Source organism: Meles meles, chromosome 2 (assembly GCF_922984935.1).
Source record: "Meles meles chromosome 2, mMelMel3.1 paternal haplotype, whole genome shotgun sequence".
In the NCBI taxonomy this organism is placed as follows: Eukaryota; Metazoa; Chordata; class Mammalia; order Carnivora; family Mustelidae; genus Meles; species Meles meles.
In genome coordinates this window covers 149,513,282-149,528,980 of record NC_060067.1, presented here as the reverse complement: position 1 = coordinate 149,528,980, position 15,699 = coordinate 149,513,282, and the positions used below count along the sequence as shown (strand labels likewise).

At 41.6% G+C, this 15,699-nt stretch overlaps 1 protein-coding gene across 5 annotated transcripts in view; it reads right to left on the bottom strand.

Moving 5' to 3' along the window:
• Positions 1–13,739, bottom strand: part of OTUD4 (OTU deubiquitinase 4) — a 47,819-nt gene extending 34,080 nt beyond the window's left edge. For 3 of the 5 annotated variants that reach the window (XR_006817462.1, XM_045998148.1, XM_045998149.1), the window contains exons 1-3: positions 13,007–13,739; positions 7,554–7,637; positions 5,093–5,143 (exon numbers count right to left, since the gene is read on the bottom strand). Coding sequence is in view for 4 of the 5 variants with exons in the window: in XM_045998148.1 (XP_045854104.1) it covers positions 5,093–5,143; positions 7,554–7,637; positions 13,007–13,165 (294 nt within the window). In the remaining variant the exon portion in view is untranslated. Of the gene's footprint in view, positions 1–5,092; positions 5,144–7,553; positions 7,638–12,441; positions 12,703–12,795; positions 12,923–13,006 lie in introns of those variants that run through there. The other 2 variants (XM_045998151.1, XM_045998150.1) reach the window with 2 other exon arrangements.
• Positions 13,740–15,699: the final 1,960 nt, after the last annotated feature.

Below are 15,699 nucleotides of genomic sequence, written 5' to 3'. Positions count from 1 at the left end.
GAGACAGTGTGAGAGAGAATACAAGCAGGCGAGTGGGAGAGGGAGAAGCAGGCTTCCTTCCAAGCAGGGAACTTGATGTGGGGCTCGATCCCAGGACCCTGGGGTCCTGACTTGAACTGAAGGCAGACACTTAACCACCCAGGTGCCCCTTCACTCTTCATTCTGGACTAAATCTTTTACCATGAGAATGCATTCCTATGCTACTTGTGAAATTAGTAAAGACTTAATACCAAGACTGACTAACAAAAATGAGCTATGGTAAGTGAATGTTGCCACTTTTTCCTTTAAAGAAATTTGAGATAAGGAAAAGATTTTAAACAACGTGTATCTCAGACAAGGATATCTTTCCCTCAGAAGATTTTTCATTTTAACAGTTCTTAAAAGTTTGCTCTGGGTTTCAAAATGAAATGCGTACCATATATTAAAATAGATTTCTTAAAATAGGCCTCAGCCTAACAATCATGGCTTCTCATAAACTGCTACAAGTGACATTCCAGAGAAATCCTTCACTCAAACCAGTTTGCTTAAATCACAAACATAAGCTACATCTACTTCATGCAAAAGTTGTTAAATCACTTTTAAAAATTGAAAATTATTCTCCTTGTTTCAACAAAATACTCTCTCTCAAATAATGTACCATTTTATAAGCCCTTAATCTGAGAATAAATTCTGTTGTAGTCTGGTTAAGTAAACAATGGCTATCATAATACCTTATCTTCTTTAACCAGGGTCGATTTTAAATTATAAAAGATACCTATGTTCTACCATTGTCTTCCACCTTAAGGCTATAATCTTATTTACTTATCGCTTCTTAAGTTTAATATACTTCTTTCTTTTGGGTGACAGTAAAGCATTTCTGCAAAATCTGTTTAAACTAATGAACTATATAAAAAATGTGTAATTTAAAAAAAATGTGTAATTTAAATGTTTTTCAACAGTCGCTAAAAATAAACTTTTGTTCAAGAAAATGAAAAGATAAAGTAACAAGTTGGAATAAAGTATCTGGAAATTACATATCAGTGCAGAACTTATATCTAGTATAAAGCGCTCTAACAATTCAATAAAACCAGCAACATAACAAAAGATGGGCAAAATCTATGAACAGACATTTCACCAACAAAGATATATGGAAGGCAAACAAGAACATGAAAGGATGTTCAACATTAGAGAAATAAATACAAGTTAAGACCACCATGACATACCACTACACAACCACTAGAAGAGCTACAATTTTAAAGCTGACAAGACTGAATGTTAACAAAGACAAAGAGCAGTTGGAATTTTCATGTATTGCCAATGAGAAAGCAAAATGCAGAGCCATTTTGAAAGTCTGGCAGTTTCTCATTAAGATAAACATACATTTACCATATGACAGAGCAATTCCACTCCTAAGTGTTAATCCAAGAAAAAAGAAAACATATGTCCACATGAACACTTATTGGCAAATTTTCTTAGCAGCTTTAATCATAAAACGCTCTCAAACTGGAAAGAACCCAAATATTCATGAAATGATAAATGGACGAGCAAACTGCGGCATTCGTATAATAAACTCATCAACAAAAAGGAACAAACCACTGATACACCCAACAACAACACGGATGAATCTCCAAGTGTTTCCATTAAGCTAAGTAAAAGAAGCCAGATACATAAGATTACAAACTATATCATTCCATTTATGTAGTCTAAAAAAGACAAAACTTAAAAAGCAGTGGTTGCCAATAGCCAGAGGTGGGGGAAAAGGGATTAAGAGCAAAAGAGCACAGGGAACTTTGTGAAGTGATGGAAACATCCCTTGTGTGTTTGTAGTGGTGGTTATGCAACTGTATACATCTGTCAAATCTCATCAAATTATACACTTAAAATAGGTGAATTTTAGGTGTAAAAAAACCCTGATTTTTACTATATGTCAATTTTACCTCCATAAAGCTGACAAAAATATATTCCTGCCAAAAGTTTGAGGCATTTTTCAAAATGCTCCACTGGCATTTTAAGAATAAAGATGCTTTCTCTGAGAACTAGGAGAAACATAAGAGTTTATCTATCAACTGTATCTCTCTTCTCATTTCATACATTCCACGTATCAGGGAAAAATAAAAATTTAAAAAGACAAATATCTGTTGCTAATAAAGAAGCACAGGGGTGCCTGGGTGGCTCAGTCAGTTTAGCGTCTGACTTAGGCTCAGATCATGATCTCAAGGTCTTGGGATGGAGCCCTGCATAGTTGGGCTCCATGCCTAGCAGGGAGTGTGTTTTTCCCCCTTCCTCTGCCCCTCCTCTTGCCCACGCACATGCACGCACACACTTTCTCTAATTAAAAAAAAAAAAAGCACAAACAACTATTCAGAAGATACCTGAAACATCTGGAGAAGAAATCTGATCAGATTGCGGTGGGGGGGGGGGCGGTTCATAAAAATAAAAAAGCTGGCCAGCCAGCACCATGGGAAGGAGACCCCATCCCGGAACGTGCTCAAAACCGTAGCAACTTCCATTCTTCCTAATCAGTGTCAGTCTGGTTCACACTACTTCATTTCCTCCCTCTATCCCTTTCCTCTCCACTCCCACCATTTCTCAGAAACTCATAGCTTGACAGCCTAAACTGCTACACAAAAATTACTATAAACAACATTGTGGGATTTTCTTGATTAAAAAGTTAATGAACCGGGGGACCTAGCTGCTCAGTCAATAGGGCACGCGACTCGATCTCCAAGAAATGAGTCCAAGCCCCATGCTGGCCGTAGAACTTACTTTTTAAAAAAAAAAAAAAAAAAAAAAAAAAAAAAAGTGGGGGGGTTGTTAATAAACAGACTTTGTTGTTTCCTTTATTTTCCATAATGGAACAAAAATCACCAGGAAGGAGGGTTGCTGGGGGAAGGGGCTTGGGAGAGGGTGATTGGGTTATGGACATTGGGGAGGGTATGTGCTATTATGGTGAGTGCTGTGAAGTGTGTAAACCTGGCAATTCACAGACTTGTACCCCTGGGGCTAATAATACATTATATATTTATAAAAAAATTAAAAAATTAAATAAAAATCACAAGGAATATTACTATAGACAACATTCTGGTATTTATCTTTCCAGTATATTACATAGAATGCAATCTGGATTTAACATTCAAACCACACACACAAATCAGTTCAGCACCCCAAACTAAAGGTAACTATGAAAATCCCAAAAGCAATAAAATATACAATCCTCGTCTTCAAAGAGGCTTTAAGGTAAGGGCAGGGGGAACTACAGGAAAATGGTATCTGTGACCATGATATGTGGGCAAAACTCCATACTGAAATGACTGAAATAAAAATGGAATCAGGAGGGGCACCTGGGTGGCTCAGTGGGTTAAGCCACTGCCTTCGGCTCAGGTCATGATCTCGGGGTCCTGGGATCAAGTCCCGCATCGTGCTCTCTGCTCAGCAGGAAGCCTGCTTCTCTCTCTCTCTGCCTGCCTCTCTGCCTACTTGTGATCTCTCTCTGTCAAATAAATAAAATCTTAAAAAAAAAAAAATGGAATCAGGAGTGGATTAATGGAATCAGGAGTGGATTTAGCGAAAAGACCTTGAGCGATGTCTGCCTCCAGAACTGGAGTAACACAATACTCCTTTTTTTTTTTACACTGCATGTAGTGTGCACATTTTTCCATGTATTAAACTTTTTTTTTTTTTAAACCATGCAACGGATCTTGCCACCTCAAGTCTCATCCACTTCCAAACCATCTCTGCCCAATATTCTTTTATCCATCTATTCAGACAGCCAACAAGGAAGCCAAGCACTATTCTGGATTCTCAGCAGTGACATACTCACTTCTTGCCCCAAAAAAGTTGAAAGGTTTCCCATTCTCAGGTCCCAGGCATAGACTTTAATTCAGGTCTTGAATAGTGGAATTTACAACCACCTTAGGTAATTCTGATGCAGATAGTCAATGACTGACACTCTGAGAAATGCTAGCCTAAAGATAAGCCCCATACTGAGCCTAGCAGTGAAGACTCTTCCATGACCAGTCCCACAGCCTGCCCTGACTACTCACTACCTCCTACCTTCAAAGGCTCCACACAAACTGAACTGCTTTCTGGATCTGCCTTGCTCACAATTTTCCCTACCTAGAAAGACCATTCACCCTAGGCATTTCTCATTCAGAATCTATTCAGACTTCAAATGCCAACCTACTAGCTCTTCCTTTGCCTACCTAGGTAAAAATGTAATTGTGAATGCCTATAGCATCATTATCTAGACTTATGACATGTGCTTTCTCAGCTGTATTAGGTATTTTTCCATACTACAGGACAACTCCTGCGAACAGTACCCAAACCCCAGTTACCTCTGCATTCCCAGAGTGCCTGTCTATTCTTGGCACTCAACAAGGACTTCAATTAGTTTCAGAGAATCAAATGGAGACACCAATTGTTAATCAAATAAACTGTTCCTAAGTTACTATTTCTCTTCCTCCCTACCCGACTCCTCTTCTTAGCTTCTTTCTTGGCTAATGTCATTGTAAACTCAACAGAAATTACCTCTAGGGATGACAGAATATTCTACAAGGCGTTCTATGTGGCATTTCATGATTTTGGATTTTTATAGAGAAGAGTGTTAGTTTTACAAGCAGAAAAAAAACAGAAAAATCCTTTTAACTTCAACATGACTGAGAAAAGTAAGGCAGTGGGACTGCCATCGTTTTCCTCTCAACAGTCTCTTCCCTCTTCTCAAGCTGATCATGGGAAATGGAACCTCCATAAAAGAACCTACCTCCCCAGAGGCCTAAAGAAGCAATCAAACCTTGCACTCTGTCCACCAAGACCAATACCCATACCAATACAGAATCCTGAAAATCATCACCACTGTTATTGTAGCTCTTTTATGCTATATTCAGATGCCATTATGACAAAAATTAAAAAAGCATTACTCTGTCCTTACTGAGGCAACATCTTGTACACAGCTCCAACTGTCTTCCAATTAAATGCTATATAAAATGTGCAACTAAGAAACATATACGAAAAAAAGTACTTGCTGTAACCCCTCCATACACTATATCACATTTTAATGAATGCTGATTACTTCAATACATAAAAAATAGAAATATATTACAGAATCACTGCATACCTGTGGATTTTCCAAACGTTTTAAATACTCTTCAAATGACCCTTCTATAAACTGCAAAAAAAAAAGTCTATTAGAAATATATCAAACAAAAAAATCTTTTCACTGTGAATTACCAAGTTTTTACATGAACCTTGGATACATCAGTAATAGTAATACATGTAAACAACCTAATTATTAAAATACATAAAAATAATTAAGTGAAGATTATAAACAGACAAAAGAATTTTAAAAAGGAAACATTATCAGAAAAGACTTCCTGGACAGAATGTGGACAGGCACAATGTGGCGTGAAGAGGCAATGAACACTATGTTGAGAAGACAGAAGCCAACCAGCCAGCAGAAACAGGACAACTGGTTGGGGAGAACAGAGTGAGAGAGAAACTCAACTGGACACCTGTTTAGAGAGGGCCCTGGGCCCAGGAAAGACTTGCAGACTGAGGGAGAAGGCATTTCAAGGTCACTGTCAGTGACATTATGAACAGACAAATATATAAAACAAGCACTTAGGAGTATTTTGGTAATGGCCAACGCAGAGACAATATAGTAGCTAAGAAATATTAATTTACTATTACAGATATGAATAGTGTCTCTTAGATCACACTAAAAAAAAATGAGAACTAATAATGCAAGATACTGTGGAGAACCAACAAGATTTTTCTACTACAGCTTGCTTCACTGTTTAACTTAAAAAGTTTAGTCAAGCTATGTGATTTCTGTTAGCCATCACACTAATTTAACTGAACAAAAAAATCTCTAAAAGACATTCATCTGGAACACCAAATTCTATTTAAAGTATAGTCCCAGTTAATGTAGCAAACCGATATACATAAAAACATTAAAGTACATGTTACAGTCTATAAAAATCTTTTAAACACCCATGGCTTTTTTTTGAGATTGATTCTTTTCTAGATCATATGCTGTCAAATTTCCAAAAAGTACCTTAAGTTTCAACACATCCTTATAATAAAACAGCCATATATTTTAAATATCCCACCAACACAATTCTGTATGAGGTGATTATTTATACTTTGGGGGAAGAAAACACAGTGTTCTGATACAAGCCTGCATCCAATCTGAGATTCTCCTTTCTAATCAATTAGAAAGTGTCCATCTAGACTGACTAAACACTGTCAGTAAACAAAGCACACACCCTCACCCTCCTTCCCATGACAGCCTTTTCCAGTTTTGGCCAATAGGAATTCTTTGAAGATGCTTAGTAAATTATGAAAGGAAAGTGAAACTTTTCCCCTTGGAACTTTCAACCTCTGATCATACCTCTTCAAACTGTTGAGGGCTAAATAAATATAAGAACTTAAACAATGCCTGGCACAGAGAAAGTGCTCAACTAATGAGAGCAACGTCCATTACTGTCAACAGTGTTTTACTCTGTGGGACCAATAATAATGATTAATCACTTGTAATTTCTTTAAAATATGTAAAAAGCACCCCACTCTCCTCACCCCTCCCCCTTTTATACTACACCCTAATACTCTTATCTAACCTCCACATCACCAGTTTCCTTTTTGTAAAACAAGTTCTCAAATCTCCTGATCAAGTGGGTTACCTCTCCTTGCTGGAATATATTACTGCCTTTCTTATAATATGGCACCCAGAATACATCTAGAATGTCACCAGTAGTACCATCTGGCTTGAATACAGGAACACCAACCGAAAAGCAGATCCAAATTAAGAACTGTTTACCTATTAAGTTTTAGAATTGAGTTATTTGCAAGGTGTCAATTTTTTTTGGCAGTCAAAGGGGAAAAGTACCATTGAAAGTCCAATGACCTAATTCTAGGTCATAAAACCAATAACTAGTAAATCCTATAAAGCTTTCAATGTAAAAAGAAAACAGGCCACTCTAGCATCTTATTTCACAGCCTACTATATGCTACCGAGAAAATTACAGTAAGTTGTTATACAACATTCTAGCAACTATTAATCATTATTTACATAATTACAGTGTTCTGAGGTATGATTCACAATGATAAACCCTGAAAATTAAAAATCTATAAATGCCTTCTGATAAAATTAAAGGCTCAGTATTAGATGTGCTCAGCATATTTTTTTATACTCCAAGTCTGAAATTTTTTAAATTCATAGGGGGTTACAAATCACAGAAAACTATTAATTAACCATGACGCCCAATTTCTTGACCATGACAAACAAAGCTCACTCTTAATATGCAAGGATTCTGTCCAAGTCATCCTTTCATCTTCCACAGCAATTTATCTTACCTATCATAACGTTCTAAATGTCTAAAGAAATGAAAACCACAAAACAGCTTAAAAAATCACAATTGTATATAATTGGATTTAAATTCAATAAAGCAGGTTTGTTTGTTTTTTTTCCTATAACCTGCATTAAGATCCAGGCTGTGAAACTCCCACCAGACCACTTCTAAAGGCTGAAATGTAAATGCAAGTCAAGACACCATTCCATGTGTAAAATTACAAATTACCGCTTCAAATTTCTCTCTGTTCTCTCGAAGATAGTGAATACAGGCCATTCTGACTTCGACATGGCGAGACTGAGAGTGCAACACCTGAAAAAGAAAAGCAACATGCTACTACACATTTTGCTAAGAGAATTTAAGGTACAAGCTAGAACTTTCTTTCACACCCTAAATAACCTCACAACCAATAGAAATCAGTTTCTCTCTGTTTGCATTTAGTAATTTCTAAATCTTTATTCATTCCCATCTCTTCCTCTAACCACAGGTGAAGTGACCTATAGTCAGTACTACTTCTTAAGTCATTCTATGAAGAACTTACTACCATTTCTCCTTTAGGTCATTCACGTGAGGAAACCTTTGTAAACTTAACATACTTTTTCCTTTCTTGACCAGCCTTCCTATTGCTTTGCTCTTCACAATGCAGGGCTAACAATCTCTGCCACATAGTGCTTAGCTTCATCCTATACTTGTTGGAAACGAGAATAGGCAACTTCAACAGGACCATTAAGCCTGTAAGAATTAGATTTCTTTTTTCCAGTAATTTGGAATTACATGTTATGTAGAGATATAATTCCCCTGTGGTTTCAGAAAAATTAAGGTACTCATTCCCAAATCCTTGGTTGTCAAGCTTCCACAATTTTTTTTTTTTTAAGGTTTTATTTAGTTATTTGACAGACAGAGATCACAAGTAGGCAGAGAGGCAGGAAGAGAGAGAGGAGGAAACAGGCTCCCCGCAGAGCAGAGAGCCCGATGCGGGGCTCGATCCCAGGACCCTGGGACCATGACCCGAGCCAAAGGCAGAGGCTTTAACCCACTGAGTCACCCAGGCGCCCCAAGCTTCCACAATTCTTGAAGGAATATCCAAGTGAGCAGCACACAAGATGCAAACATGCTGCTATGTTCTACCAGCCCAAGAGCCTTGAAACTTGCTCTTGGGCCCAAAATCTTTTTGTGTTTTTTCAGTGGGCTCCATGCTCAACATGGAGCTTGAACTCACCGACGCTGAGATCAAGAGTCACGTGCTCTACCAACTGAGCCAGCCAAGAGCCTCAGCCCAAAATCTTAAAGCACCAACTGAAATAAGCCACACTACAAAGATGATCAAAATCCTCTCACTTTGTAGCCTCTGTCTTCTTCTGTTAAACTAGTTCAATGAAAGGATAACTTACGGGCATTTTGTCTCTTACTAAAATGCTGAAGCTTTAGGGGCGCTTGGGTGGCTCAGTGGGTTAAAGCCTCTGCCTTCGGCTCAGGTCATGATTCCCAGGGTCCTGGGATCAAGCCCCACATCGGGCTCTCTGCTCTTGGGGAGCCTGCTTCCCCCTCTCTCTCTGCCTGCCTCTCCACCTACTTGTGATCTCTGTCTGTCAAATAAATAAAATATTTTAAAAAACAAATAAATAAAATAAAATGCTGAAGCTTTGATTTGAAAGAAACTAGTATAATCAAATGCTTAGGAGCCCTTTTGGCTAGCCTCCAATACTTTAACTACCATGCTTAAAAGAAAAGATTAAAATTATTTTCTATTACTGAGTGTCTCAAATCAAAGTGTTCCTAGTACCCCAGAAGGATGGGGGATGGGGGAGACCCTGAACCATTTAAAATAACCACATGTCCAACTACTAATAAGGCTCCTGAGAAGACAATTTATATTAATATAAAGTAGCTTTAAGAGTTACAGGTCCAGGGGCGCCTGGGTGGTTCAGTGGGTTAAACCTCTGCCTTTGGCTCAGGTCATGATCTCAGGGTCCTGGGATTGAGCCCCCCGCATCAGGCTCTCTGCTCTGCAGGGAGCCTACTTCTCCGTCTCTCTCTGCCTATCTCTCTGCCAACTTGTGATCTCTGTCTGTCAAATAAATAAATAAAATCTTAAAAAAAAAAAAAAAAAGTTACAGGTCCACCAGTGCCTGGGTGGCTCAGTGGGTTAAACCTCTGCCTTCAGCTAAGGTCATGATCCCAGGGTCCTGGGATCGAGCCCCACATCAGGCTCTCTGCTCAGCAGGGAGCCTGGTTCTCCCTCTCTGCCTGCCTCTCTGCCTACTTCTGCCTATACTTGTGATTTCTCTGTCAAATAAATAAATAATCTTAAAAAAAAAAAAAAGAGTTACAGGTCCAAATGAGAGATTCTTCCTCATGCTCAGATGAGCAGTGAATTCAGGAAAAGGGAGGCTCCAACTGCATTTTACGGGTCTCTGGATAACATCCAAGGTTTATTTATACAAACAGAACCAAAGGGGCACCTGGGTGGCTCAGTTAAGTGTCCAACTCTTGGTTTCAGCTCAGATCATGATCTGTAATCTCAGAGTCATGAAAGTGAGCCCCGCATCATGCCCCACACTGGACCTCTCAATCCATGTAGTCTGCTTGAGATTCTCCCCCATCTCCTTCCCCTTCTGTCTCTCCCCCCACATGCACTTGCAATCACTAGCACACACTCTATCCATCTCTCTATCTACCTCTAAAATAAATAAATAAATAAAATCTTTATACTCACACAACCAGAGAGGCACGACTGTCTGGAGACAGCTAGTTATGTCTTTACACTAAGATACACTGAAGATGTACTAGCTGAGGTTAGCAATAAGTTTGTTTTCAGCAAACAACTGGTTTTCAGCTTAACGAAGTACACCTATATTGCTATCTTGGAAACTACTGAAAAGCATCTTTACACATTCTAAGCTTTCAGCCCTAGAAGAAATGTCCATATAGAAAAACAAACCACCACACAATATTTTTGCCAATTCAACAAATGACATTTAGCAACACTTCTTCCACAGAAGCTACTTAAGACACTATCATGAATAAAGATATTATTTGAGTAAACCAGTGTGGTCCGATAGGGCTTTCTTGCCATTGGCAAACTGAAGATAGTGTTAGAGCCATTCACCTAGCAACAGGTGGCAGACATAACTGATTAAAGCCTATTTTCCATTAAAAACAATGACAAGCATATCTGTTTTTTCTCCTCTTAAAAGGTCTTAACACATGAAATCTGAACCTGTCACTCAGAAGCAAAATTCTCAGCAACTTCCATAAATTGTAGAGTGCTGGAGCTTTACAAAGGCAAGCACTGCAAGAGAAGCAAGGTTAAATGACAACTGTTTAAAAAGTACAACTTTGTGCAAGTTCAAGGACAGGAAGAATGCAAATGTTAAGACAAATATCTCTGCAAATTATTATATGCCAGAAAATAACCTAGAAAATAGGAGACTTTCCAATCTTTACTTGGGACAAGATAGTGATAAACACTAGGAAAGGCGGAGACACACTGCTTTAACAAATCCTCTAAGAGCGCCCTATTTTTAGCTCCACCGCCACAGAGCTGATTCAGGTCAGGCCTCCTGTAGGCCCAAGTCCAGAAGTGTAAAAAGGGAAGGGCCTATCTAAACCAGGTAATTTAGAGGAAAAGGAGACTCCTAATTCAAGTCTCCCTCCCAACCTACCTCCCCAAAACTGCCATTTAGATAATTTACTCTGGCTCCTTCTTAGAAATGATAAATTATTTTGATATTACTGGAAAAACTGTTGGCAAAAAAGTAAATCCTTTGTACATATTTTTATAGAGCATACCCTTTAAGTCTGAGGTTGGTGTTACTTCCTTCCCCACCCCAACACATATACTGTACCTTTAGCCATAAAGGCTATATCCTTAATCCATGTCTGCTAAAGAAAGGAGTTTCCCTCAAAATTCATGGTATTAAGCTTTCTAAGCTCAGTATACTAAAAATCAGTCGCGTAATTGAAGAAGACATTCTTATGCCTGATTTAAATCCTGAGATACGATAAAATGTGTTATATGACATGAACAATGAGTTAGTTCTTAGTGACACTAACTTTGCCCCCTTCTACTTAAAAATAGAGATCCCCCTTAACAGAGATTTCTGTAAACCAAGTTTGCCAGTTATGGCACAGGATACCGAAATGAGACACATTTTTCTACTTCAGTATGAACCAGGATCAGGATAATCCAATGCAAATAAGCATCAAACTTCCCTTATTTCCATTCGTTTCTCCCTCCTTCCTAACCAAATTCTTGCTAGAGCTAACACTATGTGTTAATAAGGGCTAAATTCACTTCCACCTCTTTGTTCCGCTTCCGGAGGTGCTGAGGAGTCGGGGGAGGCTGAGGTAGAAACACCAGGACAGATGGAGATCCAGAAAATTCACAAATGGGACAGATTGTTTATCTACTAATAGTAAAGACTGTGGTGGGAGTGTGTGAACAAATCCCACAACAACATTAGAACATCCTAAATTTCTAAAAATGAGCGAAATCTAATGAACTGAAAAAGGCAGGGCTGGAATTGGGGAGTTATACACAGAATGTATGAATGACAACGCCTGCAACATAATGCAAAGCTGAAGTAGTTAAATCAATTTCTCGCTTGAAAAACAGATTTTCTAATATTGATGTGAAAGCAATGGCCCCTGGAAAATAAATGGCTTGCCTTTAGAAGTTGAAAAAAGAATAGACCAGTCTACAGATGTTAAGTAAAACACTGACTCACAAACAAAAATTCTGAAAAACTACTTAGCATTCAAAAAAAGGTGAGGGGGGAAAAAATCATAAAAACTCCACGGGAGGGAAAGAGATGGTAGGAAGAGATCTTAAGCTGAAGAAAAGCAAACTGTGAAAGGTATGAAATACACACCAGGACAGTAATATGAGACTTTTATCCAACTATTTCAGCAGCTATTTTTCAAATATAGGATGGATTTCGGTGACTGCATACCAACTACACGGTGTTATATAACGCGGAAAAAGCTCCTTTTTAAAAGAAAAAACTCTTCCTTGTTAGAAAGTCATGTTGACCATTAGCAAGGAATAATTCAGTCAAAAACCTAGAGAATCCCCAACACCAGACTTTTAGGAAGTAAATTATTTTCAGCATACCTTGCAGAGCATAACAAAGAGTGGAATCTACTCAAAGACAATTCTTTTAAAACATTCTATATTCTTAAAAAGCTGACGTTCCCAAACTGCATTTTTCCGCTCTGGATTTAAGTGGACATCGATGAGCAGACTACCCGACATTCCAAAGTCCAGCAGCAGAAAAAACAATGCTCTGCGAGTACTGCCCGGTGCACCACCTCCCCTAGTAAACACCTGGTTTACTGGCGTGAACGCTGTGCTTATAAAACCGAGAGGTGAACGCGGAACAGAATGGAAAAATATCATTTCGCCAAGTCCCCAGCAATCAATCAACCGTACACGCGCTCAACAGGCCTCACAGGTTGTCCTCATTACCTCTTCACCGGGAGGGACGACACCCAGTTAATTTACGGGTTTTTAAGTTTCGATTTACAGCTCTCAAACCCAGGGCAGCATCCCATTCCTGCGTTACAATGGGCCGCTGTGACGCCAGCCGGGCCACGCGCTGCCCCCGGACGTGGGCGGCCCGCACAGCCACCCGCCGCCGCTTTCCCACCCAGCTTCCTCCCGTTCCTCACCCCATTACCTGCTCCGCCACGGCCCGGAATAGGCACGACCCGTCCTTGGCGACCAGTTTCCGATACAAGCCCAATTTCCGCAGATAGGCGTCCATGGGCGTCGCGTCCTCGCGGGGCCCCGCGCCGCCCTGGTCCCCCCCGTCGGAAGCGCCGACGGCCGCCTCCATGTTGCCGGTCCTAGTGCAGGCCAGGCGCGGCGTGGACTAGCCCCACATGGCCGCGCCCCCGGCTCCTTGACGCCCCGGCCTAGGACGGGCGGCGGCGGCTCGGGCTCGGGCTCCGCGGGCGGCGGCAGGCAGCGGCGGCCCGAGGCAGCGGGCGGCGCTCCCCGCGCGCATAGGGGAGCCCTGCCTAATGCATGGCTGTGCGCACGCGGCCGCCTCCCGGGGGACCACGCGCCCGGCGGCAACGGGGGGCAAACTAAAGAAACCCCAAGCGTGAGAAGTCACTTCCCAGGGGCCTCGCTGCCCGGTTCAGGAACACAGCCGGGGGTCGCCGCCCCCACAAGTTTCCTCGTCCCGACTGGGGTGAGGCGAGGAAACCCCCGCCTCCCGCGTGCGCGGGGCCGGCTCAGGGGAAGCGAGGCCTGCGTCCCCCGCGCGCTCCCCACCCTGGGAGCCGAAGAAGTCGAGAGAGAAAGACGCGGCCTTTCGTTTCTCCACCTCTCAGGAGGGCGCCGGAGGGGCGGGGAGCGGATGGGGGCGCCCGGCGGAGGGCAGCACCCTCGCAGCCCAGAATTTGTTTTCACTTTCGGCCGCACAGCGGAGAGGACACTGGGAGGTGTAGTTTTGGCGGCGGCAGGAAGTCGGCTTGCGGCGGGCGGGGACGCGCAGACCGACCTACCGGGGGAGGTGCCGGGGAGGCACGCGGACTACAAGTCCCTACAGCGCGGGCGCCGCGGCGGCCGCCGCCGGGAGCCGGCTTCGCGCTTCCCGGGCACCGCGTCCGCGAGCAGGCCCAGGGTGTCCGCGAGCCTACGCGCGGCGACCTGCGCGCGCTACCCCGCCCTCCCGAAGGACCGCCCACTGCGCCGCGGCGCCGCGAGAAATGCGCGCGCCTTGCGTGCGTGGAGTTGCCAGGGACACAGCGGCGGCTAGGTCTGCCCTTTGTGTATTCCCAAACAGAGGGCGCACCTGTCTGCTCCCCTCCCCCCCGCCCCGGCCTCTTCTGGCGTTTCCATGGAGGTGGCTTTAACGGCTTAAGCAGAAAATAGAGCTAATTGACGAAGTCTCGGGGAACTGGCACAGCGCAGGACGACACAGGCTGTCCGTAAATCGACCGTGGACTGCTGATTCCTATTAAAAATTAGAAGTGCAGCTCCCTCACTATGGCAAGATGATGCCTTTGCCACAGACTTTGTTCACCCCGCCCTTGTAGCTGCGCCACCCCAGCACAAAGTGATATCACTGGTCGGAAAAAATTAGAATATCTTTTCTGAAAAAAATTCGTGTTGTAATTGCTCGATAACATGCTGGATTTGCCATGGGTTCCAGTAGTGTTTGAGGCTTCCAACTCAACTTTCTACCCTTCAAAGTGGAATGACACGTTATGCTTTAGAACCCAGAATTCGTCCAGCATGTTTCTGTGGCACCAGAATCCACTTTGCTAAAATACGACCATGTCGGGTGTACTAATTATCAAAATACATGGTTAATCATCAACTGAACTCCTGTCTTAAGCCTTGTGGGGCAAGAGATGAAAAGTGTAGGGTTACCATAGGTTTAGACATGAAGTTAAGTAATGGGAGCAAAGCAGGCCAGATGTTGAAAATCCAACGCAAACTACTGAAATTTCTGTCTTAGAAAATTGTTTTCAGGGGCGCCTGGGTGGCTCAGTTGGTTAAAAGACTTCCTTCGGCTCAAGTCATGATCTTGGAGTCCCGGGATGGAGTCCCTCCCACATCAGGCTCCCTGCTTGGTAGGAAGTCTGCTTCTCCCTCTGATCCTCCCCCTTCTCGCTCTCTCTCTCTCTCTCTCTCTCTCTCATTCTTTCTCTTCTCAAATAAATAAAACCTTTTTAAAAAAAAATTAGTTTTCAGTACTTTTGGTGCAAGCAGTAATGACGCCTGCATTGGTTTCCTGGGTGTTTCTAATTTTGAATCCTCAGTGTTTAGAGTCTATGCCAAATTGTGCTGTTTTTCAAGAACACAAAAGTTACTGTGACCTAAATGAATTTCTTGCCCTAATATTAAATTTTGTACATTTTGTAGAGAAGGACTTCGGAATCACTCTTTAGAAAAATCTAGTTTCAATTCAAATCTACTGCTTTTCTTTCCTTAAAAATAATTATTTTGTATATATATATTTCTTATTTCACTCAGAATTACACCAAGTTTGCCACTACTTACAACAGGGCTTGTTTGTTTTTTTATACGTTTTGCCTTTTAATGGGGCTCTTTGCTCAGCCTGGAGCCTGCTTCTCCTCTCCCACTGCCCTTACCGACCCCTCTCATTCTCTCGCTTTCTGTCAAAACAAAAACAAAAACCTTAACATGTTTTGCCTTTTAAACATACAGAGGAATTCAAAGTAAAATCCAAACTGTAGAGCTTAAATATTGGCTTCCTGAAATGAGTAGGTTCTATAGTATTAATATTACAAGCAGCAGACGTCCTAATATGTCAAAATAAAACTATGTCTTTTCTAATGTTTATTTTAATATTTCTTCAAAAAGAATTTCTAGGGGCTCCTGGGTGGCTCAGTG